The sequence below is a fragment of the Trematomus bernacchii genome, unplaced genomic scaffold (assembly GCF_902827165.1).
Source record: "Trematomus bernacchii unplaced genomic scaffold, fTreBer1.1, whole genome shotgun sequence".
Lineage (NCBI taxonomy): Eukaryota > Metazoa > Chordata > Actinopteri > Perciformes > Nototheniidae > Trematomus > Trematomus bernacchii.
In genome coordinates, this window is record NW_022988066.1 from 6,937,357 (window position 1) to 6,962,139 (window position 24,783).

The 24,783-nt window shown below is 40.1% G+C and overlaps 1 protein-coding gene across 4 annotated transcripts; it reads left to right on the plus strand.

Annotated features, from left to right (window-relative positions):
* Positions 1-1,797: 1,797 nt before the first annotated feature.
* On the plus strand, positions 1,798-24,603 carry pds5a (PDS5 cohesin associated factor A). 4 transcript variants are annotated; one of them, XM_034120311.1, is made up of 33 exons: positions 1,798-1,989; positions 2,923-3,075; positions 7,651-7,854; positions 10,968-11,054; positions 11,157-11,254; positions 11,607-11,733; positions 12,028-12,108; positions 12,225-12,365; positions 12,584-12,699; positions 13,134-13,228; positions 13,358-13,503; positions 14,216-14,367; positions 14,689-14,802; positions 15,301-15,382; positions 15,474-15,522; positions 15,627-15,766; positions 16,329-16,444; positions 17,014-17,119; positions 17,265-17,425; positions 17,584-17,707; positions 17,884-18,042; positions 18,156-18,224; positions 18,673-18,809; positions 18,923-19,046; positions 19,604-19,808; positions 20,177-20,291; positions 20,482-20,614; positions 21,031-21,150; positions 21,398-21,460; positions 21,753-21,925; positions 22,023-22,110; positions 22,665-22,939; positions 23,087-23,545. In XM_034120311.1, the coding sequence occupies exons 2-33, from the start codon at positions 2,962-2,964 to the stop codon at positions 23,391-23,393; spliced, it is 4,221 nt and encodes a 1,406-aa protein (XP_033976202.1). In that variant the 5' UTR covers positions 1,798-1,989; positions 2,923-2,961; the 3' UTR covers positions 23,394-23,545. The 4 variants fall into 4 exon arrangements, with proteins under 4 accessions (XP_033976202.1, XP_033976199.1, XP_033976201.1 ...); XM_034120308.1 differs by lacking the exon at positions 23,087-23,545 and having other exon boundaries at positions 22,665-22,943; XM_034120310.1 differs by lacking the exons at positions 1,798-1,989; positions 23,087-23,545 and adding an exon at positions 2,075-2,213 and having other exon boundaries at positions 22,665-22,943.
* The last annotated feature ends 180 nt before the right edge of the window (positions 24,604-24,783 follow it).

Consider the following 24,783-nt stretch of genomic DNA (forward strand, 5'->3'; position numbering starts at 1 on the left):
ACGCATAGGCTATGCATGGCGTAACATGCCCCCCCCACTTTTCGAAATCTTGTTTCCCCCACTTTACAAATATTTTTTTTTTAACGCAAGCCGTCATCACACAGCACACAGCCTCTGTGAGCGAGCGAGACAGAGAGAGAGAGCGCGAGAGAGCTAGAGAGCACATCTTTATCTATTTAATATAAGTGTAAAAAATAAAGTAAGAAATCATTCCAATGTGTACAAGGACAGTAAAAAAAAAAAAAATTGTGATTAGTGATTAGTCAAATATGCATAAATAAAAAGAAAGAATGCTAACTAGGTAACATAAGATAAGAATAAACAAGTTTAAATTATTTGTTATTGGTTGAGATCATATTCTAAAGATTTTTGGATTATTGAGAAGTATACAGCTCCGTTTCATATGAGTGTTGAGAGCTGTATCCATAAATTCATGTTGTGCTCAAAGTGCACCAGATTGATGCATTTAACTTCGGGGGAGCATGCCCCCGGACCCCCCTAGAGGATGTGAGGTCCACCCCCAAATAAAGCAGGTTAAAATAATTAAATTGCATACATCTTCTTTTAGTAAACACTGAAAACGGGTCCCACAGACCCAAACAGCACACAAAAGGTAAAGGTAAGCATATAATAATGTGTATTGAAACAAATACCAATAACTGTATTGCATTGTTTTCTTATGCACAATTACTATACTGTCTTTGTCTTTTTCGTCCTGCATTTATTGTGCCCCCCTCAGAAAATAACTGACCCCAGCCTGGCCCCCACAGTCAAATTGGTCTAGAACCGCCACTGGTACAGAACTATTCAGAAAAATGTGAAGTATAATAAGTACTCATGTGAAACTATTTAATTGTAAAGTGGTCATACAAACTAAACATTACTTAAAGGTGGGGTAGGTAATTTTGGAGAAACCAGCTCGAGTGCGCTAGAATTTGAAAATACACAGCCGAAAGAAATCAGCCACTTCCTTACAGAGCCCGTCCTCCAACACACACGAACGCGCACATGACCAATGAGGGCACGAGATAAGTTTGTGCACAGATGGAAGGCTGACAGGCAGGTAGGCCATCCAGTTATTTTAGCCGGGCCGGCTAAAATGATTGGTCGTGCTTTTTACAGCGCTACGGCTTCCACAGATGAAATTGTTTTATGTATTTATTGTCAAAGCATTTATTATATTCATTGCTATCGGGATGTTAAGAGCATTCCATGGAATATAACAAAAAGTGTTTCTGAAATAAATTATATACCCCACCTTTAATGTCAGATGGTACTGCAACGATTAAATTGTATTTGTCATACCAGTTCACCACCAGGTGTCATTGTTCTCACAATTAATTGTGTAATAGTGATTTGCTAAGGTGTTAATGCCAAAAGTAATTAAAGTAAAAGTAGTATTGGTGGTGCTCATAACAATGTGAGACAAAAATGAAGCCTTATCTGAGTTAATGTTCGTAGTTTTAAATGAATTGTCTCTTTAATTAAGTAAACCCAATCATGTGTATTTATTGTAATTATACATTTAATTTATTTTGAGAATAATCCTAATTATTTGCTTATTTTTTATACTGTAAAGTCAAAATTCTTCGAAATACATCACAAAATCATACATCTATTAGGCTGTGTAATTTGTTTTGCATATGTGCATACATATAATTGTATCTTTCTTTCATATACTGTACATATTGTATATTGTACATATTTTAAAGAAAACCCCAACCACACGTTGAAGGACAGACATGTTGGGTCAGCACATGTGAACACATTGGCAACGATACAGTGAAAGACAGAAAGTGATTAGAGTGTGCGAGTTGTTTGTTTCTGACTCCCGCCATCATATGTGGAGCTGCAGTGCCGCAGTGAGACCGAGGGGGCGCTGTGCACCCAGCCTCACAGACACCACTGACTGAGCGGACAGAGAGCTTTGTGCCGAAAACTAAAACCAACCTGTGTCAGACTAATGAATTAAAACGGCCCACTTGAGAGGTAAATACAAACGAGGAAACGCTTGACAAATGTGCTGCTGTTTTAGTCGTAGGAGTATATTTGAAAATAGATTGATTTTGCATTTGTTAGGATGTTAAAAATCCTCTGTGGGTGCAAGTTGGTGTGAGAGAGGAGGGCTCAGGGCGACGGTAGCAGCCCTGCTTCGCCTGTAAACTAGCGGCAGAACGGAGCGATGCGTTGAAGTTGAAAAAAGACAGAAACAAGTAAATTAGCTTGATTTTAAAACTTCACAAAGTAGTTGCATTTGTTTTAAACCGCACGAACTGAACACGGGCATGGCTATTTGAGGCAGAGGTGATAGGATACTTTACTTCCTCTGTGATTGTATGTAGCTGGAGATGTGATGGGTACCTCCATAGTTTGCGGCCTACGCTAGCAAAGTAGGCTAACCAGTTAGCTAGCACGGCTAACGTGTATTAGCCGCTCGCTGCTAGCATTATTACTTCCTTCCCGCAAAATGCTAGCGGCTAGCCAATGATGTTTGCACTGCAACTGGCTAGCTGGCTAATTTGATAACCTGTATGACAGTAAAGATACATTTGCTGCTGTTTTGTTATTTTCAAACTGGCTTTCCACACAATTAGCGATTCAAATGGCTGTAAGGTTACCGGAATAGCAGCACAGCTTGTTTCTCTAGCGATACAGTGTTTGATGAGAAATTTACTGGGAATATGGAGCTGATGTTTAGCTGGGTTGTTTTAGCATGCGAGCTAATACTATGCAGGCAGATGGTTTAATGTTGGCTTTCTCTCTGAAAAGTATTCTGGATTATAATATTGTTTAGTACACAGGTGCGGTTTGACTAATTCGGCGAGTAAATTCCATACTTGGCAAATGAGAATGATGCTTAAAACAAGGTTTTTGTATATGCGGTAGCATGGTGGTGCTGAACTTTTGTTTTCTGACCCATAGAGGCCAGTAGAAGACCGTGTGGACCAGACATCAACAAGCATGGAGTTCCCGCAACAGCAGAAACCGGCGGGGGACGGGAAGATCATATACCCCCCCGGAGTGAAGGATATTACGGACAAAATCAGCAACGATGAGGTGGTCAAACGTTTAAAGGTATGTGTGTGGTTTCATCCTGTCAAGATAAATTTTCTGCAAGCCCTTATCCCATTTATCTGTGTCCAGTCCCTGACAAAATGCCAATCTCTCTTAACTTTGTATACTACTGTACAATTTTCTTGTATGGTAGGCTGTTTTCCAAATCTGCTGTGGTGTTGTTTAGTTCTCTCAGATTGATAACAACACTCAATATCACTTCTAGAATATGATTGTGGTTGTTGAACTTCGGTGACATGAATTATTGTTGTTCAGTAGCATTACAGTCTCCCAAGTTTATCAGCATTTCATTTTGTTCGACTGCAAAAATGGGCTTATCCCAAAATATCAATTTAAGAAAAGCTAACATTGCATACTGAAGCTATTTTTACTGCAAGGGAACAAAACGTTCACTCGTGTTTGCATTCCCTTTTCAAAGAAAGGTCACATTATTCAATGTATACTTGCGTATATTTATCTTGATTCATGGATATTTTAGTTCTGGGCACTTCCCGGTAGCAGTAATAAAACTACTGACCTATTAATTTGAAATATTGGAATCGTTGCTTATTTACACAGCCATCAAGTACAAGGCATTTGGAGTTTAGTCCAATTTGCTCTCACTTCTAGCTTTTTAGCTCTCTGTGTTTGTTAAGTTTTGAAAAGTGTTTAGATTTTGAATAAAGTGCTTGGATCTGCTTGACATCTCGACAGTATAAATTGTTAGTCTATTTATAAACTGGTGAAACAAAACACGACACCTTTTATTATTTTTTATTTTAATACGTCTCCCTACTCTGGGTTGCTCTCCTGGTTGTTGATACCACAGTAAGATCTAGTTTGATGTGATCTATATCCTATATATATACTTCTGAACTTTACTACAAATGGAAGGAGCTTGAAAATGAACATTAAAATGCTTCAATGGTGTTGGCTGTTTTTTACTTTGGAAGGTGAGGGAAACCTGAGATCAGTTTCTGGTTCAGTCAACACCTGAGAGAAATATCTGGCTCTGGCTTTAGCTGCTTAATGCTTCACTATGTTCACCAGTTAAGATTAAGGTAATAATTCTCATTTTCAAGTTTAGAATTGATGCAGTAGTTTTAAACATATTTATTATAGCCAATTAAAACATGGGTGCTAAACCCTGTTTCAATGCATCCTGATATCTTCCCCTCAGCCTCCCCCACACTTCAAACCTTCAGCAATATAAAGTTGACAACTGTACTTCAGTGTTTACAGGGATCTTGTGACTCTTCTTAATCACGTTAGATTGTTTACTACTAGACTGGTTTCCTGACATCCTAGAGGTGTTTATAAAGTAGCATTGTGACCATAAAGCACACATCCCTTAGACAAGCAGGACACATCTGCTGAATGGCAGGTTGTTGCCTGTGCAAGACACATGTTCACAGATCTATTTACTCTGCCGTATACTGCTGTGCTTTGGAAAGAATTACTAATTGCATGTCCAATTAGCAATTTATGAAAGGGATTCATGACTCATGTTGTATTGCCAGCAGAGCATTAAGCAAGCAGAGAGCTTATTTTCGCAGTTTTAAAGTCACTTCATCTACATTCAGCCGATATCATAAGTTATTCTGTAGTTTGGTCAAATGCATGTGGAACGTTCAAGAGGAGGAGTTGTTGCACCTGGTTGGTTACCATTTGTACTCAGTTCCACCATAGAAATGATTACTCATGTCAGTTTGCAACACAAGGAGCATATAAGGTGTTTACATGAGTATTGCAAAAGGGTTTACTACAATATATCCCTGAGTTCATGACAGCACCTTTTGTATCTAAAAAAGAAAGCCCAACTACTTTTTTGAAAACATGTTGTGGTGTGCATGTATTTTATTACAGTCAATAGATGTTCATTGTTGTTTCTTCTAACTGAAAGTTGAATATTTGCTTTGTAGTTTGTATATATGTTGCTATGGTGCAAAACAGATTTCACTATACACTAGTGTCGATTTTACCATTTGAAAGGGAAATTGCTAACTGAGCCTACCCAGTTTAATATTTTCACCAGCACAGACTCGTCGTGTACTCTTTGGTTTATCAAAGAAAAGCCCTTTGTACAGGAACAGAAAGCTTAAACGGACTGTTTGCTAGTGAAATAACCTTTATTCCTGAGAGGAAAAATCATCTTCTTTTGTTCCCAAGCTACAGTAATAGTTCAACACTTTGTAAATACCCTTCCTCTGGCTCAAAGTAAGATGACAAGATTAATTCCGCCCGTTTGTATGCATATTTGATGTTACAGCCAGCAGCTGTCTGGAGTCTTGCCATCGACTTGTATGATTTACTGTAAAGCTACAACAAAATTCTTCCATTGTTTAGTTCAGAAAATGTAAAAAAAAAAACGTTACGTAACAATGTTTCCCCTGTGGTGTTGATTGCTGCCAGGTGAACAGGATGATTGTACTATTTCTTATCCATACTAAAGTACCAGGAGAGTGTCCTGCATGTTTGATCCGGCCACAGTGTGTAGAATACAGCTAGAATACAGCTATTTAGTGCTCACTAAATAGACGTGAATGAAAGACTTGGGTGTGTGTTTTTTTTTGTCTGTTTGGATACAGCTGAAGGGTTTAATATCTTGGCTGACTTGTTTGAATGAGATGAAGAGCTGCAACTATAAGTCCACTACCCACTAGTACTTTTTTCATGCAAAACTGGCAGAAAAGGTTGTTTATTTAAACACATCGACTTGGGATTTGACAATTTAGGGTGAACATGTTTACTATTTCTGACATTTAAAGATATGTTCACAATTTTTCTGAAATTAAATAGACTGGTGAACTGAGAAATTGTTTGGTCAATATTGAAAATAATTGTTCGCTGCAGCCCTGATGTAGGGGGGTCACAGAGGACATGATGACTCCATGAAGATAAAAATGGTTGTGTTACAGTTTATTAGATGTTATATAAGCTGCTTGCATGAATTGAAGGGTTGAATTGCAGCTTAATGTAAGATAATCATTATGCAGATAACACAACAACTGTGTGGAGTCTCAGACTTTGCAATCATTTGATAAACATGCCACATATATATTTTTACACAGACAGAAATCTGTCAAAAAAAAAAACAATACATTTAATGCGCAGAGAAACACACTCAACCGCCCCACACACTCGTCTCTGTGGAGAGCTTTCACCGGCTGGGTTGTGACTGTTTTAGCTGAGAGCAGCCGACGGTTGGTTGGAGTGTGTGTTTGTAGGAGTGAGTGTGGCACTCTCTCTGCAGTCTGCTGGAGCGGTTGGCCCATCCCCCACCCCGGCTCACTGCCTGGCTGTATAGAGAGCGCCACTGCTCTGCTCCTCTTTCATACACACACTCACTCATTGCTCTGCTTGAGGAAGTGGTAGTCCTAGTATCAATATCTTAAACTGAGATGTTTGACATTGATGTGTGCATATAACCTCTTGAGACACAAGGGCTTATGTTTAACAATTTCAATAATGGATATTGTGTCCTGTCATTTTAACCTTGGGCCTTATTTGTTTCGCCTTGAACTAATCAAAACGGACAAGTTGAAATTAGAAGTCAAGCCCCCTAAGCAGCACTGGGAAACGTTTTTACCAAGCTATGTACTTTAAAAGTGTTGGAATGTCTCAAACTTATTGTGATTTCAATGAGCTAATTATTTAAGGGTTGTTTGTTCTTCAAAGCTCTACGTTGCTTTAGGCTCTTTAGATCTCAGTTTTGATTGTTCTGGACGCGCAAAAGCTGTATGGTCGTGTTTCTCTGCTCTGGTTTCTTCATATACAACTGAATACAGCCGATTCCAGCAAACAAGCTCTGACAGACCAGGGTACTTGTAACTTAGAAGGTAATGGGGTTATCTGGATCATTGCTGAAGCTTTTTGTAATGCTTATGTTTACAATTTGTAGCCAACTTTATTGATTTCCAATTGACTGAATTGCTATTTTGACCCAGTTACATCACTGTCAAAATAAAATAATAGTTTGCCCTGTTGAAACCATGGATACACACATGTATCGATTAAGGGTAGTTTTGAAGCTCATAAAAGTGCATCTTTCATTTGGCAGCTGTTAATTCTTCTATATTGCTTATGGGGAAAGTCTTTTTGGCCCAGCTGGTGTCATCTGAACTGCAGAATCAGCTGAAATATGCTAAATATATTTATAAAGTAACTTAAACTTGCGGTTATTGCCCCCATTATTTGCCCCAGTAGCATTGCAAGTACACTCACCACACATTAAAGGGCTGCTGTTGATATTTTGTGCTGTAGATGAACTAACGAGTGCAGACCATTTTATTTTATTGCTTGGGCTGTATTGGGCTTGCTTTTTTAAAGCTTAAGTAAAGGTACTGTTATCATATGAAATGCAAATCCTCAAAAATCTATTTGTACTAACAACTTCATGCTTCTTGGGAAGGCAACGCTTAAAATGAAAATGGGTTCTATGGATACCCACGAGTGTCTCCTTTACAGATATGCCCAGTTAATGATAATTGCACTAGGGCAAACCATGCAGTTTTTAACATTAAGTTAAATAATTGTAATAAGGCCTCCCCAAAATGTTCCTTTCTCACCCTCCTCTCTTGTCGCTCTGTCTCATAGATGGTGGTGAAGACCTACATGGACATGGACCAAGACTCTGAGGAGGAGAAGGCGCAGTATCTCGGCCTGGCGCTCCACCTCGCCTCAGAGTTCTTCCTCAGGAACCCCAACAAAGACGTGAGGCTGCTGGTGGCCTGCTGTCTGGCTGACATCTTCAGGATCTATGCTCCCGAGGCTCCCTACACCTCCCACGACAAACTCAAGGTTAGGAGCTGATCCTAGACAAGTGTTTGTTATCCTTTATCAAGCCTCTGTTTCTAAATAAAAACACACCAAGCTTTTCTGTTTTGCTGAAAACTCCAATTGAAATGACAGCTGTGCAGGTAATAGGAGCTGTGGTTGAATCTCAAGAACATGTGCAAAATAAAATAAAAAGTAATTATATATATATATATATATATATATATTATATATATATAATGTCTGGGAAAGAGTCTTCAATTCGTCCTGGCTCATCCTCAATCCCATGAAAAATTGCTTAAAGAGCAACTTGCAGGTTAGAGACCCCAGTGAATAAATGTTTAGGAAAATGATGTACACACTAGATTTTCAAAAACATATACTTAAATATACACTACAGCAGGGCTCTCCAACACGTCGATCAGCTTTTCAGTAGCTCGCCACTCGATTATCGATTATAGCGTAGTAAGGTTGCTTATTGATTTTTCAGCCGCGGCTGGACAATAACGTTTTTTTATTTTAGATTTTTTTCTGTCACACGAATATCAAATGGTCGGTGACGCAGAGATCAAGGAACAGACGTGACAGCAGCACAGCGACAACACACACGGAGCAGTCTGCTTTCTCCACCAGCACCAGTCCAGAACCAACAGCAGAATGACCCGCTCGCTGCGGCTCAGAGACACAGGGAGGGATTTGTGTTTTTTGAAAAACACTCGTTATCGTCATGTCAGGTTTTTGGTGGATTTAATCAAGTCTTGGATTGCAGAGTATGAATGTCCTCTTGCTATTTTCAGTTGATAAATACTTGTGTAAAGTTTGTGAAGGCAGGAGGAAAGCTTCCGCGATCACCGTCTCCTCTGTTCCTCCAAACCCCGCCCCCTCCCTAAAAATAATGAGTGACAGGCTGATAGTGACCCGATAGAAACTTTATTATTCACTTAATCACTGATTGAGATATGATGAAGCTAACTTAATCTCATACATTCATGGGATTTATGTAACAGTAAGACAGAGAATGTAAGTGTGCACCCACATGCACTATTTTTGTTTTTATATGCTGTTGTAAATACTCCTGCTGTCTGCTGTGTTCAGACTCAAGTCATGTGTGTGATGCCACATTCAAGACATTCAGTGTCTTTCTTTTTTAACAGAAGACCGTTGCTAGAAGCTGCAGCTAGACTGCAGAAGCATTCGTTTTTTGTTTTTGAGGATGGAACAATTTCACACACAGATATAGGGAGGCTAGACCTATGCAATTGATTTATTATGGTTTATAATTTAATGTCAAGACGAAGAAGAAAAAGAAAAAGATGGCTGAACTGTTCAGTGTCTATCCTGTGGAGATCTCCAAAATAATGTTCAGCTTAAGTTTCAGCAAAACTCACAACATTTCTGGAGCCTTGTAGATCCCGAAAACTATAGAACATTCACCAAGCAGCACTGAAAATGTCTGCTTTATTTGGCTCTACATACCTTTTGTGAAGCAGCTTTTTCTGACATGAATGTCATGAAATCTAAATACAGAACAATACTGACTGATGAACATTTAAATGACTCTATTAGAGTGAACCTAAGTGGGTACACTCCAGCGTACACCTCTGGTGGACTGCATGCAGTGCCATTCATCTCACTAACAAAAGAGTGAAATGCTTGTAAGGTGGTGATTAAGGACATTTATGTGAATTTTCATGAATTTTCATGTACTTACTATGTGGGCCATAATAATATGTGAGAAATCTTCGTTTTCTTGGACCTTGATGTGAAGTTAAGATTTTTGATAAGCTTTAGGTATTGCAATTTCACACGTGTACAAAAGTATAGCTTAATTCAACTGATGAGGGCTATGTGAATAAATGTAAGCGATGTGATGCAAGTAGCTCTTGGCCACTTTCATTTTTTGAAAGTAGCTCTCGGATGAAGAAAGGTTGGAGACCCCTGCACTACAGTGACATCTGGCGTCGTTTTTGTAAGAGATTTTTACTTCTGCATAATAATAAAAAAAGACCACCCGCGTGTGATGTCACATGAGGGAGAGCGGCCGGTCTAACGTATTCATAAACATGGATCACAATGCTAGTTGACACAGAAGAGGTTGAAAATGTATATTCGTATGCATATGACGGACCACAACCTTATAATTATGAGCCTGCTAGGCGGCCAAGTGACCAGGAGCAGCCAAGGACTAGAAGAAATAACGGCCATCGGAGAGAAATGGAGCTGTGGTGTGAGGAGAATCAGTGGAGAACAGGGCAGCTGTCTTGGTGAGTGACCGGCGTTAGCTACAGTTAATGTTAGCTAACGTCGGTCACATCACAACATTGTAAAGTTAGCTATCATATATCAGGCTATAACTAAAGTAGTATTGATAATATAGTAATGTTACTGGCAGGACTGTTGATACTGATCCTCCATAACAGAAACTAATGCGCAAGTATCAGCCGTATCTCGCGTTACCTAATGCAACTCCACACTACGTCTTACGGTGCTGTACCGGAGGGGAGAGAGAGAGAGAGGGGGGGGGGGAGAGAGAGAGAGAGAGGAGCGAAGGGGGGAGAGAGAGAGCAGCGAAGGGGGGGAGAGAGATGTAATGCGGTTTCCTGATAAACGTTTTGTTTGATAGGCCTCAGCTGTGGAGAGTATGTGCTGCAGGGAGGTGGATGCACCTCGCACAACGCACCCAGGAACGAAAGCTAGCTCTGGTCCTTTTCCTGTTAGGGAAACTGTGGACTCGATGTCCTGACAGGCTGGAGTTTGTGCAACCTGCACAAACACAATAGCTCACCATGATTAAAAATGGTGAAATGCAATGTAAAATTACCTTTCCCCTCTGAATTCCTGCCCTTATGTCTCGTAAAACATATCAAATCCTGCATTCACTTTTTTAATTGTAATTTTCAGGCAAGGTTAAGCATAAATCTAGTAAAAAAAAAAAAACCTGCAAGTTGCTCTTTAATGTGAGGTCAAACTTTTTGAGCTTTGTTTGCCAAGTACCTATTTTTGACAACTGTACCTGCTTGCATTACCCCCTGTGGCTCCTGCAGGCAGTGACTCACATCAGAGAGGACAGGGAAAATAACTAATGTGCACACTTGAATATTTGTTTATATTTATATGTTTTCCTGTCTTGTCTCCAGGACATTTTCCTGTTCATCACCAGACAGCTAAAGGGCCTGGAGGACACTAAGAGCCCTCAGTTCAACAGATACTTCTACCTGCTGGAGGTAAGGAGCTTAAGTGGTAGAAACAACAAGGAGCGTAACTTTTATTTTGTTCATTGTGGTTCAAGGGCTGGAATAACAAATGTCTGTTATGCTTTTCTCTAGAACCTGGCGTGGGTGAAGTCGTACAACATATGCTTCGAACTGGAGGACTGCAACGAGATCTTCATCCAGCTTTTCAAATCACTCTTCTCTGTCATCAAGTAAGCCCCTTGTTATCTGCTGCCGTGTCCTACTGTTTACAATCTCTCTATCTTATACATTTAGAATGTTTAAACTGCATTCCTTACAATCACTTTTCATGAGACCCTTTTTTTATTCCGGCACAGTCCAGCTAGTAGCCCTTAAGTCTGTCACCTATGGATAAGCTCCATTTTTATTTCCCTTTTAACATGTTTTGATTGCCTAGAGAACGCATACTGAAAGGTATACATCCAGTTACCATGAGAATCCATTATAACCCCAGGTGTAGAGGGGGTTCAAATGAGTAATCGCTCTTTGTTTTTGATTCAATATTGTTTCAGTTTTCTTACATCTTCAACTCTTCCTCCACAGTAACAGCCATAACCAGAAGGTGCAGATGCACATGATAGACCTGATGAGCTCCATCATCATGGAGGGCGACGGAGTCACACAGGAGCTGCTGGACACCATGCTCATTAACCTCATTCCCGCTCACAAGGTGGGACCAACACATCATTTTGTATTATGTAGTTAGAAATGGAGCTGCAATGATTAGTAGAATAAACCATTGGTCGATCAACGATAAAATGATTGTTAGTTGCAGACTTATTCACAAAGGTATAAGTGGTGTCTTTTTGGAGCATGAAGTTTTTTTTTTTAGCCTTTTATAATCCGTTGCTGTCAGCTTAAATCATATTGCTCAAGCTGGTGGTCTGTGTATCAGTGAATGTTTGGGTAAGATGTTCTACGACAATTTAATTTACTAATCCATGTTTAACTTTCCTTCGAACAGAATCTGAACAAGCAAGCGTACGATCTTGCTAAGACTCTGCTGAAGAGGACAGTCCAGACCATCGAGACATGCATCGCAAACGTGAGGAGGAGCCTTATTTGTTTTCTGTTTGTGAAAGTGTGTTTTAGTTTTTATGCTTACGTTACAGCTGATATTGTTTTAAGGTGTTTATCTCACAGTGCTTTTTCCTTTCTCAGTTCTTCAATCAGGTTTTAGTGATGGGCAAGTCATCAGTCAGCGACCTGTCGGAGCACGTCTTTGACCTCATCCAGGAACTTTTTGCCATCGACCCAATGCTGCTTACCTCTGTCATGCCACAGCTGGAATTCAAACTTAAGGTTAACACCACACACACACGCACACACACACATTGTCGCCCCCTACAAAATTATAATTTCCCCTTAGGTCACAGAAAGAATTGATGAAACTTTGTTTTGTTAAGATAGAATGGTTGACAGTTTGTCGCAGTGTTTGCAGTAAGAGAGTGAGCAGGACAGGAATTGAATTATTAGTCTAAAAAATACCCTGAAAATGCAACTGTGTTTTGCGTTTGTAGAGTAATGATGGTGAGGAGCGTCTCGCTGTTGTACGGTTGCTGGCTAAGTTGTTTGGAGCCAAAGACTCAGAGCTGGCGTCACAGAACAGGCCGTTGTGGCAGTGCTTCTTAGGACGGTGAGTTACGCACACGCACACGCACACACGCACGCACACACACACACACTAAAAGTTTCCCGCTGTGGATTCTTGAGACTGGTGGTTGTAGAGATCATGAGATAGTACACACAAATGTATGCACCAAAAACACAGACACATTCCTCGTACGTGTTAACCTACTTTGCAATACACCGGTTTCTGATTGTGATCTAATCTACACTATTGTCATGCAGTTGAGGTGGGGCACGTGTGTACAGTACTGAAATGAGAAAGTGAAGACATCCATTATAACTGAACTGACAGCACATATTGAAAAAGAGTTTAAAAATGACCTGTAGCAGTCTACCTGGTGACATTAGATTTGTATTTCCTCAGTCCGTCACTGGCCTTTTATAATATGATAGAGCATGGTTCAGTTGATCTCATTATGTGTGACTGATGTTTCTCTCCAGGTTTAATGACATCCACGTTCCAGTCAGGCTAGAGTGTGTAAAGTTTGCCAGCCACTGCCTGATGAACCACCCGGATCTGGCCAAAGACTTGACAGGTGCGTTAGTGTTTTCTGTCTCACTGAGTCTTCTTCACTTTTCCTCTATCCTCTACTTCTGCTCTTTCTTTCACATCATGCTACGAATGAAAATGTGGTTACATATCCCTCTCCTTATTATCCAATCAGAGTATTTGAAGGTGCGTTCCCATGACCCGGAGGAGGCCATCCGTCATGATGTCATAGTCACCATCATCAACGCTGGAAAGAAAGACCTCAACTTAATCAATGACCAGCTGCTGGGCTTCGTACGAGAGAGGACATTAGACAAGAGGGTGAGACAAATATGAACAAACATGGTGCATGAGTAAAGATTTCTTTATTGTTGGCATGTAGGAAAGGAATCGCTCTGATGTATGGATATATCTTTTATAATTACCTTTTCGTCAGACCAGTCCCCTCAGGTCTTCAGGGACTGGTCAGCTTTCTGTCCCCAGAGTCAGAACTAAACATGGTAAAGCAGCGTTCAGTTATAATGCTCCAAGTATCTGGAACAAACTCCCAGAAACCTGCAGGTCCGCTGCAACTCTTACTACTTTTAAATCCAGGCTGAAGACTTATCTTTTTGCCGCTGCTTTTAATTGAACTATTCATATCTTAAACTGCACTGTAACTTTTTATTCATGTATTGTTTCTTTTATTATCTTTTCTTTTTAATGACTGTTTTTAAATGCCTTTGTCTGAATGTCTTTCATTTTTGTAAAGCACCTTGAATTGCCTTGTGTTGAAAGGTGCTATATACATAAACTTTCCTTGCCTTTTCAGATTGTTATAGCATCTATAGTAGTATGGTGATTTGCTCTGTTATTCATTAGTTGAGCACCTTGGAGGCATCATAAAGTTTGAATTTGCTCATGACTAAGAGTAAACCACAGATCAGGATCTCCTTTACTCTGGGCTGCTTTTTCATTGATTGAATTTCCTCACCTTCATCTTATTCTGTCCTCCCTGCCCTGTGTTTCCTCCCTCCTCTCCCTCCCACTATAGTGGCGTGTGCGTAAAGAGGGCATGATGGGCCTTGCTCAGCTTTATAAGAAATACTGTCTGCACCACGAGGCCGGGAAAGAGTGTGCCCAGAAGATCAGCTGGATCAAAGACAAACTGCTGCACATCTACTATCAGAACAGCATTGATGACAAGTTAGTTTATACACAGATGTAGACATGGTTTCATGTGGAGAAGGACAACACAGCTGTTTTGGACATTTTACAGCCATGGCAACATTACTTAAGTGGGGGTTGCGTTGACCAAAAGCACTTGATACATCTTGTGTCTGTAGAATAATGCATTTATTTGAACCTTGTGAGACTTGTATTAACAGACAATAATAAATAGGACGAATGGACTGGTTAAAACTAGTGATATTACTACAGATCAAGTTTATAAGTATGTCAAATGTATTCTGTTTGACATTTTCTCTGTTTTCACACAACTCACCGAAGCTCTCCTCCTTTCTGCAGGTTATTAGTAGAGAAGATCTTCGCTCAGTACATGGTTCCTCACAGTCTTAACACAGAGGAGAAGATGAAGTGTCTTTACTACCTGTATGCCTGCCTGGACACGAACGCTGTCAAGTCAGTACACCTGCAACATTAACCATCTTCAGCAAAAACACACGTTTAGATTGTACAGATGAGACTAACCTGCATCTTTTTGTTGTGTCTTGGCTATTAGGGCTGCAGTGATTGCCACTGTTCAAATATATAACCAGAAACTATTTTGTTAATCAAATAATTGTTAACTTATTATAGCAGAAGATGCTGTTTTATAGCGGTGACCTGCTTCTCTATTTAATTTACATTTAAATAAATAATATCTGTGTTCTGTACTTACAAAACTATGCATGTAAAGACATCTTCTACTTTGAGAAACTTGGATGGACATTTTTTTGTATTTTCTGATAATTTATGGACCTCACTAAACATTTAAAAAATAATCAAGATGATTAAGATGCCCTATTGACACAAAAAAATTCAACATGTGCATATCACAAAGGCAGTTTATTTATAATCGTGTTCTTTTGACACCTCCCTCTTGTTTCTCACCCCTCTGGATGTTTCCTTTGCTCTCAGGGCCCTGAATGAGATGTGGAAGTGTCAAAACATGCTGAGAAGCCTCGTCAAAGAGCTGCTTGACCTCCACAAGCTGCCAGCGGTGTGTTGACATACTTTTACCCACAAAACATCTTCATATCTTTTGATGAAAAGCAGATCCATGACATTTTTCCCTCCCTTTCCCCCGGTAGACGGAGGCCAATAACTCAGCCCAGATGGGGAAACTGATGAATATTGCCAGTACGTTGCACAAACATATAGAGGACATTTTCAGTCCACAGTCTCAGATTTTCAAAATGTTTGCACTTAAAACTTTGTAACCTCACTCCTCTTTCTGTTCACAGAGAATCTGCCAGATGCTGGAAAGGCCCAGGACTTCATGAAGAAGTTCAACCAGGTTCTGGGAGAGGACGAGAAGCTCAGAGCGCAGCTGGACATGCTTATCAGCCCCACCTGCTCCTGCAAACAGGCCGAGATCTGTGTGGTGAGAGGAACAATCATACACACACTCCCACACACAGGCTACCAGCCCCATTCTCTCTCTATAGCAGCTTTCAAATGTAATAAAGCTCACAAACAGAGAATGATATAACCATAATTGGCATATTATAACACAACAGTAATGTTATAATAATTGTTATTTTCTGAGGTATTTCAAGGGTCTTACAATTCATTTGTGGCATTTTTTCATTGTGTTAGTTACTGAGAAGGAATCATTGCATCTCAATTCAAAAGAAGCAGTCATCTATATATCTATATATATATATATATATATATATATATATATATATATATATATATATATATATATATATATATATTTATATTTATATTTATACTGTGGAATTGGGAAATGTCCCACACTGCTGTTTTAATTAATGAAATATTAAACTAATCTTAGCGTACATCCAGGCTTAGAAATAAAGACACTTTATATCAAGGTTTGCCTGCATTTATTAATATGAGCCCTGGTGTAAAATGTCCATGCAGATATATAATCACAAATCCATGAATGTTGTTGTTAATGGTGTTTGTTCTTTGTGCAGAGGGAGATCACTCGGAAATTGACGTTCCCCAAACAGCCCACCAACCCCTTCCTGGAGATGGTGAAGTTCCTGCTGGAGCGCATCGCCCCTGTCCACATCGACTCTGAGGCCATCAGGTCAGACAAAATCCTCAAAGCACCAAGAGTGGGGTTTTATTCTCCAAGTTTCACAAAGACCAAAACTATTAAAACATGTTCAAATGTAAATTATATTACCAATAAAATGACATTCTGATTTAAGTAGAAAAAGATGAAACCTTTTTAAATCCAGTTTTAAAAGATTCAACTTTCTTTTTGAGTACACACAAAAAGGGGCACTCTTACAACAGAGCAGCAGTTCTTATCTCAGAGATAGTGAGCTACATGTTCTCCCTGTGTCATTGTGTAATGCAATCTACAGGCTTTCTCATTCACTGAGACACCTATTGGTGGTGAGGTGTACCTGCAGGCCTTAGCCAGTGAACATGTTTAACCCTTTCTGCTTTATGGAAAAACACAGAGAGGAAACACTCATACTGAATGTCTTTATGTGCTTAAGTTAGGGAGTGCAACGATTTCTGCCATGTTAAATATTTGCTTTCATGTCTTTTATAAGACACTAAAGTACTTCAGTTTTTCACGTGGAACGCATTTGGATGTTTTTAAGAAAAATGTATTGTAATAAGTTATAATCTGTTTTACTTTAGTGCTCTGGTGAAGCTGCTGAACAAGTCCATTGAGGGTACGGCTGATGACGATGAGGAGGGCGTTACCCCGGATACAGCTATCCGCTCTGGCCTGGAGCTCCTTAAGGTAAACAGCATGGACCAAGCATATAGAGATAAATGATGTCATTTCTAGTAAAAAAGGTTGTTGAACATGAGGATTACAGCTAAAGTGTTTTAATGTTGAATTGTGCAACACATCAATAATTGTTACTTTGTTTCACTTCTTCAAGGTGCTGTCGTTCACCCACCCCACAGCGTTCCACTCTGCAGAAACCTACGAGTCTCTGCTGCAGTGTTTGAAGATGGAGGATGAAAAAGTGGCAGAGGCAGCCATTCAGATATTCAGGAACACAGGGCAGAAGATCGAGACAGAGCTACAACAGATAAGATCGTAAGAACACACTGCATTTTACTCTGAAGAGTAAATTACAAGACATTGATGTGTATACTGTTGCTTTTTAAATCTCCAGGCCATTGGTCGAAACCTTTTGAGAGGAATAATCTGTGTGTGGTAAGTTTTCCTAATGCTTATTGTTATGTGTCCATCAGGACTCTGATCCCTGTCCTGCATCAGAAAGCAAAGCGGGGAACGCCTCACCAGGCCAAGCAGGCCGTGCACTGTATTCACGCCATCTTTAACAACAAGGAAGTGCAGCTGGCACAGATTTTTGAGGTAGGGGACTTACAACTTACGGATTTACCCGGATTTACATAGTATCAGAAATAACAACAATGTCTATTTTCTTTTTTTTTAACTGGCATTGTTCACAATTTCCATGTCCTTTTTTTTCACGCTGTGACTCATCTTTTCTTGTCACTTGCACTGTTACTTCCTCCCCCCCCCCCCAGCCTCTGTCACGCAGTCTGAACGCAGACGTCCCAGAGCAGCTCATCACGCCCCTCGTGTCTCTGGGCCACATCTCCATGCTGGCCCCAGATCAGTTTGCTTCGCCGATGAAGTCAATCGTGGCTAATTTCATTGTCAAGGATTTGCTCATGAATGACAGGGTGCGTGATCTTTTTATATATTTTTGGACACATGTTTAATAAATGACAACTTAAATGAAAATGAACCCAGTTAAGAAAAGAGTCCTAATGTGATGTGTCTTTTATGTCTCCAGTCGGTGGGAAACAAGAATGGGAAGCTGTGGACGACTGACGAGGAAGTTTCACCTGAAGTCCTAGCTAAGGTAAGACATCTGTGGCATCCATTTCACTACCAGTCAAATTAGAGTTTGCATTTTCACTCCATGCATAGATATAACATAGATTGTGGTCTAGAGATGCACCAATTGCAACCTGCTTTTTCAGATGTTTCACAGATTTCAGTTTCCTTTCTATGAAATACCAATTGTATTGTTGGTATAAGCTGTCAATTACAGCTTATACCAACAATTTTGGAAACTTTTCTTTCATGAACAATTGAATGTTGACAGTATAAAACATGTTTTTTGTTTTAAAAAGTGCAAACTTAAGAAAAGTCATGTCACGGCCAATTAGCTAACAACCAATAATTAAGATCAGTGTATCTTTATTCAGATCTTATTCAAATGTTTTGTTGTCAAAACATGTACGTTTTAAGATTTAGATTCAGTAACCTCACTTTGCAAATGATTCACGCTCTTCCTGTTTCCCCAGGTCCAGGCCATCAAGCTGCTAGTGCGTTGGTTACTAGGGATGAAAAACAACCAATCCAAGTCGGCGAACTCCACCCTGCGCCTGCTGTCAGCCATGCTGGTCAGCGAGGGAGACCTCACGGAGCAGAAGAAGATCAGGTAACTCGGAGCTTCAGTCACACAAGAGCTGAAGGAGCGTCAGGTTGTACTGTGCAGGTCTTTTATTTCATATTGCCTATTAATTACTTTTGGTCATCTCTTTCTCCTCACAGTAAGTCAGACATGTCTCGTCTGAGGCTGTCCGCCGGTGGAGCCATCATGAAGTTGGCCCAGGAGCCCTGTTACCATGACATCATCACACCTGAACAGTTCCAGCTCTGCGGCCTCGTTATCAACGTCAGTCCCAACATTACTTTCCATAACAGAACAGATTTGAACATGTGACAGTAGGAGGGGAGGTGTAAATGATCAAGTTGAAGACTAATGTGTTCAATGTCTCACTGCCAGAAGCAGCTATGATTATAAAGTAGTAGATAACTAGTCAAAATGTCTGTGTATATATTGCAATATGCCTTTTCACAATGTACTGTATGTTTACACAATAAACTACTTTCATATAAGTAGAATAGGTCACAATGAACTATATCAATGAAAGAAAAACGTATTTAGAGCTGCAACTTGTCAACGAAATGTGTCTGCAAATATTAACCAATTAAACCTTAAAATGATTTTTCATGAAAGAATTTTAGCATCTTCCGTTCTCTGTTGTTTATTAACCAATTATCTTTAGATTTACGATATTTATCACCAACTGAAAAATTGTAGGATTAATGAAGATTGAAAATGATGTTAGTCAATGTTTGTTGGATCCCTCTTTACCATTAGTGAGTAGTGATAATCTCCTTTAATGTGATTGAGTTGTTTATTTTAAGTCTATTCTCTCTCACGTACAGGACGAGTGCTACCAGGTGCGTCAGATCTTCGCTCAGAAGTTGCACCTGTCTCTGGTCAAACTGACTCTGCCTCTGGAGTACCTGGCAGTGTTCGCCCTGTGTGCCAAGGACCCGGTGAAGGAGCGCCGCGCCCACGCCCGACAGTGCCTCCTCAAAAACATCTCCGTCCGCCGAGAGTACATCAAACAAAACCCACTCGCTCAGGGTCAGTTGTTCCACCTAAGGATGTTTTACAAAACAAAGTGAACTGCATGTATTTATGAGAAGAATTACTGCCTTCTCATGGCTGCACATATGTTGGATTTCTGTCGTCTGCTGCTTTTCCTGGAGCAAAAGTATTTCATTCCACTTTCTTTGCATTTGTCGGTACACCATCTTTTCTCCATGTCATGCATTTCTTCACTGTGTAGTGATACTACCAATATTTTGTACATTGACTTGCATCATTAGAGCAATTTTCTTCTTGTCTTTTTTCACTCAAAGCACTTTTTGTAAAAGTTGCAATTTAAAAAATAAAATCAGATAGTCCAAAACGAATTAATATAAATGAATGTGTTATTCTCTCTTCCACAGAAAAACTTGTCTCCCTTCTTCCTGAGTTTGTCGTTCCCTATATGATCCACCTGCTGGCACACGACCCAGACTTCACAAAACCTCAGGAATATGAACAGCTCAAAGATATCAAGGAGTGAGTGTTGACATATTTCTTTTTGATTTTATTTACTAAATCTGATCATACAGCTGAGAATGTTTTTATTTGTTATCTTTATTTTACAAATAACATAAAAGTGTATACTCTTGACTTCCAATGCTCAAGAGACCCAGGTTTTGAGGAGTGAATCTGAACCCATTGATGTTCATTGTGCTGATGTGCCTAGGTGCCTGTGGTTCATGCTGGAAGTGCTGATGACCAAGAATGAGAACAACAGTCATGCTTTCCTAAGGAAGATGGTAGAGAACATCAAGCAGACGAAGGACGCACAGTGTCCTGAAGACGCAAAGGCCAATGAGGTACAAACAACATTTTCTTACTGTGTGTTCTGGAGACAGGGACCCATCTTAGATTAAAGTTCCTTCAGCACTTTTTAAACGAGCAACCCTCTTCAGTCTGGGTCCTGAAGGCTGACATCTCTCCAGAGTGCTGTTCACCATGTTTTCATTGACCTGAAACAAACCCAAGTGTCGTGCTAAAGGAGAACATACCTGACTTTTGTTGATGCTTGACAGAATTTACTGTGTGTTTCTCAACGCTCTGTTATGGTTTCAATGATGATTAACATTTAAAACGATAATTCCTACAGACGGTAATTTCACCATGGTTTGATTTGAAAAATGTAACTTTTCATCCCAACTAAGAACTCTTTGGGGCCAGTCACCTAATTACACCAACAATCCTAACAGTGTGTCTCATGATGTCTTGGTTACAGAAGATGTATATTGTGTGTGATGTCGCTCTCTTCGTCATCGCCAACAAGAGCACTGCATGTCACCTGGACTCTCCGAAAGACCCCGTCCTACCCCCCAACTTCTTCATCGTGCAGGACAAGGCAATAAACACACACACAAATACACACATAGATTTGGATTTATGCTTCTAGGATTGAATTCATGTAATACATAACCTTTTTCTTTCCTCTTGAAGATGAAACATTTCAAATTCTTCTTAAAAATGACTTGCATCCACTGCATGGTGGATACATATGGGCACACTTCAAGATATAAGCCACATCCATGACCTCTGTGGTTTACCGGTTTATGCTAATCAAAGTGTTCTGCCGTGATTTCTTTCAACAGGAGTTCAAAAATGAAATCGAGTATCTGTCGACAGAGATGAGACAAATGCTGCTCTCTGGAAAGGTAAACGAAGAACATTCCTATTTACTGAGCCACATCTCTGTTATGTGTATACTTGAATTTAACCTAAACATTTAAACATTTATTTTGAATTTCTTGTTTAGTTGAGTAAGAGAAAAATATTTGCTTTAGTTTAGAAACATATATATATATATATATATTATTATCAGTATGAGTATAACTCTTCGGTCATCATGCCTGATCGAATTAGTTAAAAGGTTTAGGCCCATGATAAACAATCAAATGCTTATCAGTATACTAACGGCACCCTTAATCTCCTCCGTTCTTCACGCAGCCTAAAGTAGCTCCAGTGTTGGGAGCTGCGAACAAACCTCTGACGGTACCGGGGAGGAGGATCTTCAACAAGACCACCACCACCACCACCGCCACCGCAGCCCCAGCCCCAGACACAGCCAGCAACACCAGCACCATCTCCTCCCCACTGAACGCCTCCACCATCAAGAACAGGTACACACGCATACACACGCACACACACGCATTCACACACACACACACACACTTCAAAGTAATGTTGGCTATAACAATATTCAAACATGTCTTGTAGTAACAACAATGCTGCCACCGAGTCATCAGAGAGCCCAGCGCAGGAAAACAACGAGAACCCAGTCATCAAGAACAGCGAAGGGAAGAAGGTAAGCTTGGAAAAAACATTAAAACGTGACAAAACACATATTTCCTCTTAACTTAAGGGCTTTTTATCCAGAAAGATAGTATTGGTGTGAGTTGGCGAGATGCCTGCCTTATCTATAATAAAAGCTCAAATACTCTGCTTGTGGTGTGAGATGTAAACATAATGCTCTCCTCCTCGGCTGAGCTGTATTTGAGCTAGCTCACTGGAGTCTGTCATCGGTGGGTAAATGCACGCGAGCTCCTGTGCTGTGTTACGGTTGACGAGTGTGGTTGGTAAAAGAGAATGGTTCCTAAATTAACTCCTCACAGCCAGTCTGTGGATTATCTTTAGAGCAGATTTCTGTTAAGAAACAGAGTGCCATTTCATTCCATTATAGTCGAGAGAAGGCACGCATCTCTACAGATTCCTCCAACACTCAGCAACTAATACAAAAATGTCGATTGATAAATATAGCACTGCAGGTATGAGGAAAAAAATATATATTTGTTTTTTTTGAGTAACTGTCCCTTTTAAGAAGGGTTATCTTGACTTTACTATCCTCATTGTATCTCTCAGAACGAGGCAAGTCAGAATGCGACTCCTGACGCAGAGACAGAAGCATCGACCGTCAAACGACGCGGCCGCCCTCCTAAAACAGCTGCTGCTGCCGCCGCCGCCGTGGTGGTGGTTGAGAAAGAGGCTCCAGTGACACCGACAGGAGGAGCTGGCAGAGGCAGGAAGAGAGCAGCTGACCCCAAATCCAACCCCTCAGCAGACTCCATCAACATCAAGATGTCAAAACAGCAGCAGCAGAATGAAGAAGGGACAAAGAGACAGATCGACTTGCAGAGGTGAGAGTGGAGGAAAGAGACAAAGTTAAAAGGCTTGACAGTGGTGCTGTTCAGTTTGAATTCCTGTTTCACTGATGGCTTATTATCCTATCGTAAGATTGAACAGAAGTCAGATCATCCTTCAGATGCCAACTTTCTTCTCTTCAGGTGGCTGTTTGTGAGCAGAGATAATGAAAAACTGAGAAAGTGGGAGTCAGGAGAGGAGACAGGGAGAGCTGTAGGGTTAGTCGCCCCCTTCCTGGGCAACGCTGAGATAGAGATGGAGTCCAGCCCAGAGATCAGGAAGGAGAGAGAGAGACACCCCCCCACAAAAGAGCAGAACAGCCAGGCAGACGGGTCCGACCTGTACAACCAGGGAGAAACCAAGTCTTCAAGGAGGGGGGTTCCTTCTGGCAGGCAGGGAGAGCCCAAAAGTGGGCTGGTAGTAAGTTGGTTTAGCTCAGGATGTTTATAAACACAGTGACTGTCACAGTTAATGTCTGAAGGCACAAAATATTCAGGTTTTTTCCCCAAAAAATACAATATTTCTACCAAGCAGTTAACATGGCTATTTTAAATAAATAGAGACATTTGCAAAAATGGTTTCTGTATGTTAATGTATTTGTTTAAAGAGCTACTGTCGAGGAAAAGTTGTATTCTTGAAGCATCAGCCACAGATGATTACATCGATGTTTCTTTCTGTGTTTCAGGTAAAGAGGAAACCACTGAAGGCGAAATCAAGACCGTAACGAACAGGCCGGACTCTGCCTCGTTCCTCCGATGCGTACACGCTCCTCTGACTCTAAAGCTGTCCTGGACACATTATGGACCTTTCTTAAAAACACACACATGTACACACACACACGCAGACACAAATACGCAGACACAAATCTCTGACATCTTAGAAGGTTTTAAATTCCTTATAGTCATGAAGCTCATCGTATGTAGGTCTTACTCCAAAAACATGTAATTTTTTTCCCCTTGTTTGTTGCTCTTTGCTTCTTTTGTGGAGCCATTTTTAAGGAAAAAAACAGGATGGACATTTTACAAACGTTTTAATCTGGTTGATTGTTGCTTATTAAATTCCCTGGGAAAAATCCTAATGTATGTCTCCTGACCTCTTCCTCCTTGAGTCCGTTGCACAATCGTTTTTTGTTGTTTATTTTGAGCTCACTAGTGTTACTTGCAGTTGTATTTTGTAAATACCCATGTTCAACTTTGCAGTTGAACCTTTTGAATATCCAAAGCGGTTACTATGGCTGGAATCCGGGATCATCATAGCATAAGATTTGTGCATTTAGCAGCTGTCCCAACACCAACATTTTATAAACTTTAGTATGTTTAGACTTCTAACAAGTATGTTGAGGTGCTTTAGCTTGACTATAGCACCTCAAAGTCCAGGAGAAACTTGGGCCTATTAACTGCCACCTGTAATGCTTTTAAAAGCCTTTTGGTTATTTCTAGTGTTTGACACATTTAAGCGGTCAAACATTTCTGGATACTTTGCTCCAAGCTCCGTTTGGCGCCTCCTCCCCTCTGAAATCGAGCTGGGTATGAATTACAGTTTGGTTTTGTACTGCTGAAGTATGATTTAGTACTACACTTTTGAATGCATAAATGATATATTACTATACTATGTGTTCAGGTTTTTGTTCTTTTACAATTAAATCTTTTTTTGTACTTCAGATGTTCGGCTGGGTAAAGCTTGCTTTAGTAACGGTGATTTGAAACCTTGCAGGATGCGTTGATGAATTATTTTTACTGTAGTTTATTTTTACTGTAGTTAAAGTATGCCTATCCTCATGATCATATTTAATTTTTTTCCAGAAAAATAAATGCTCTTAGATGTTACCATGCAGTACATT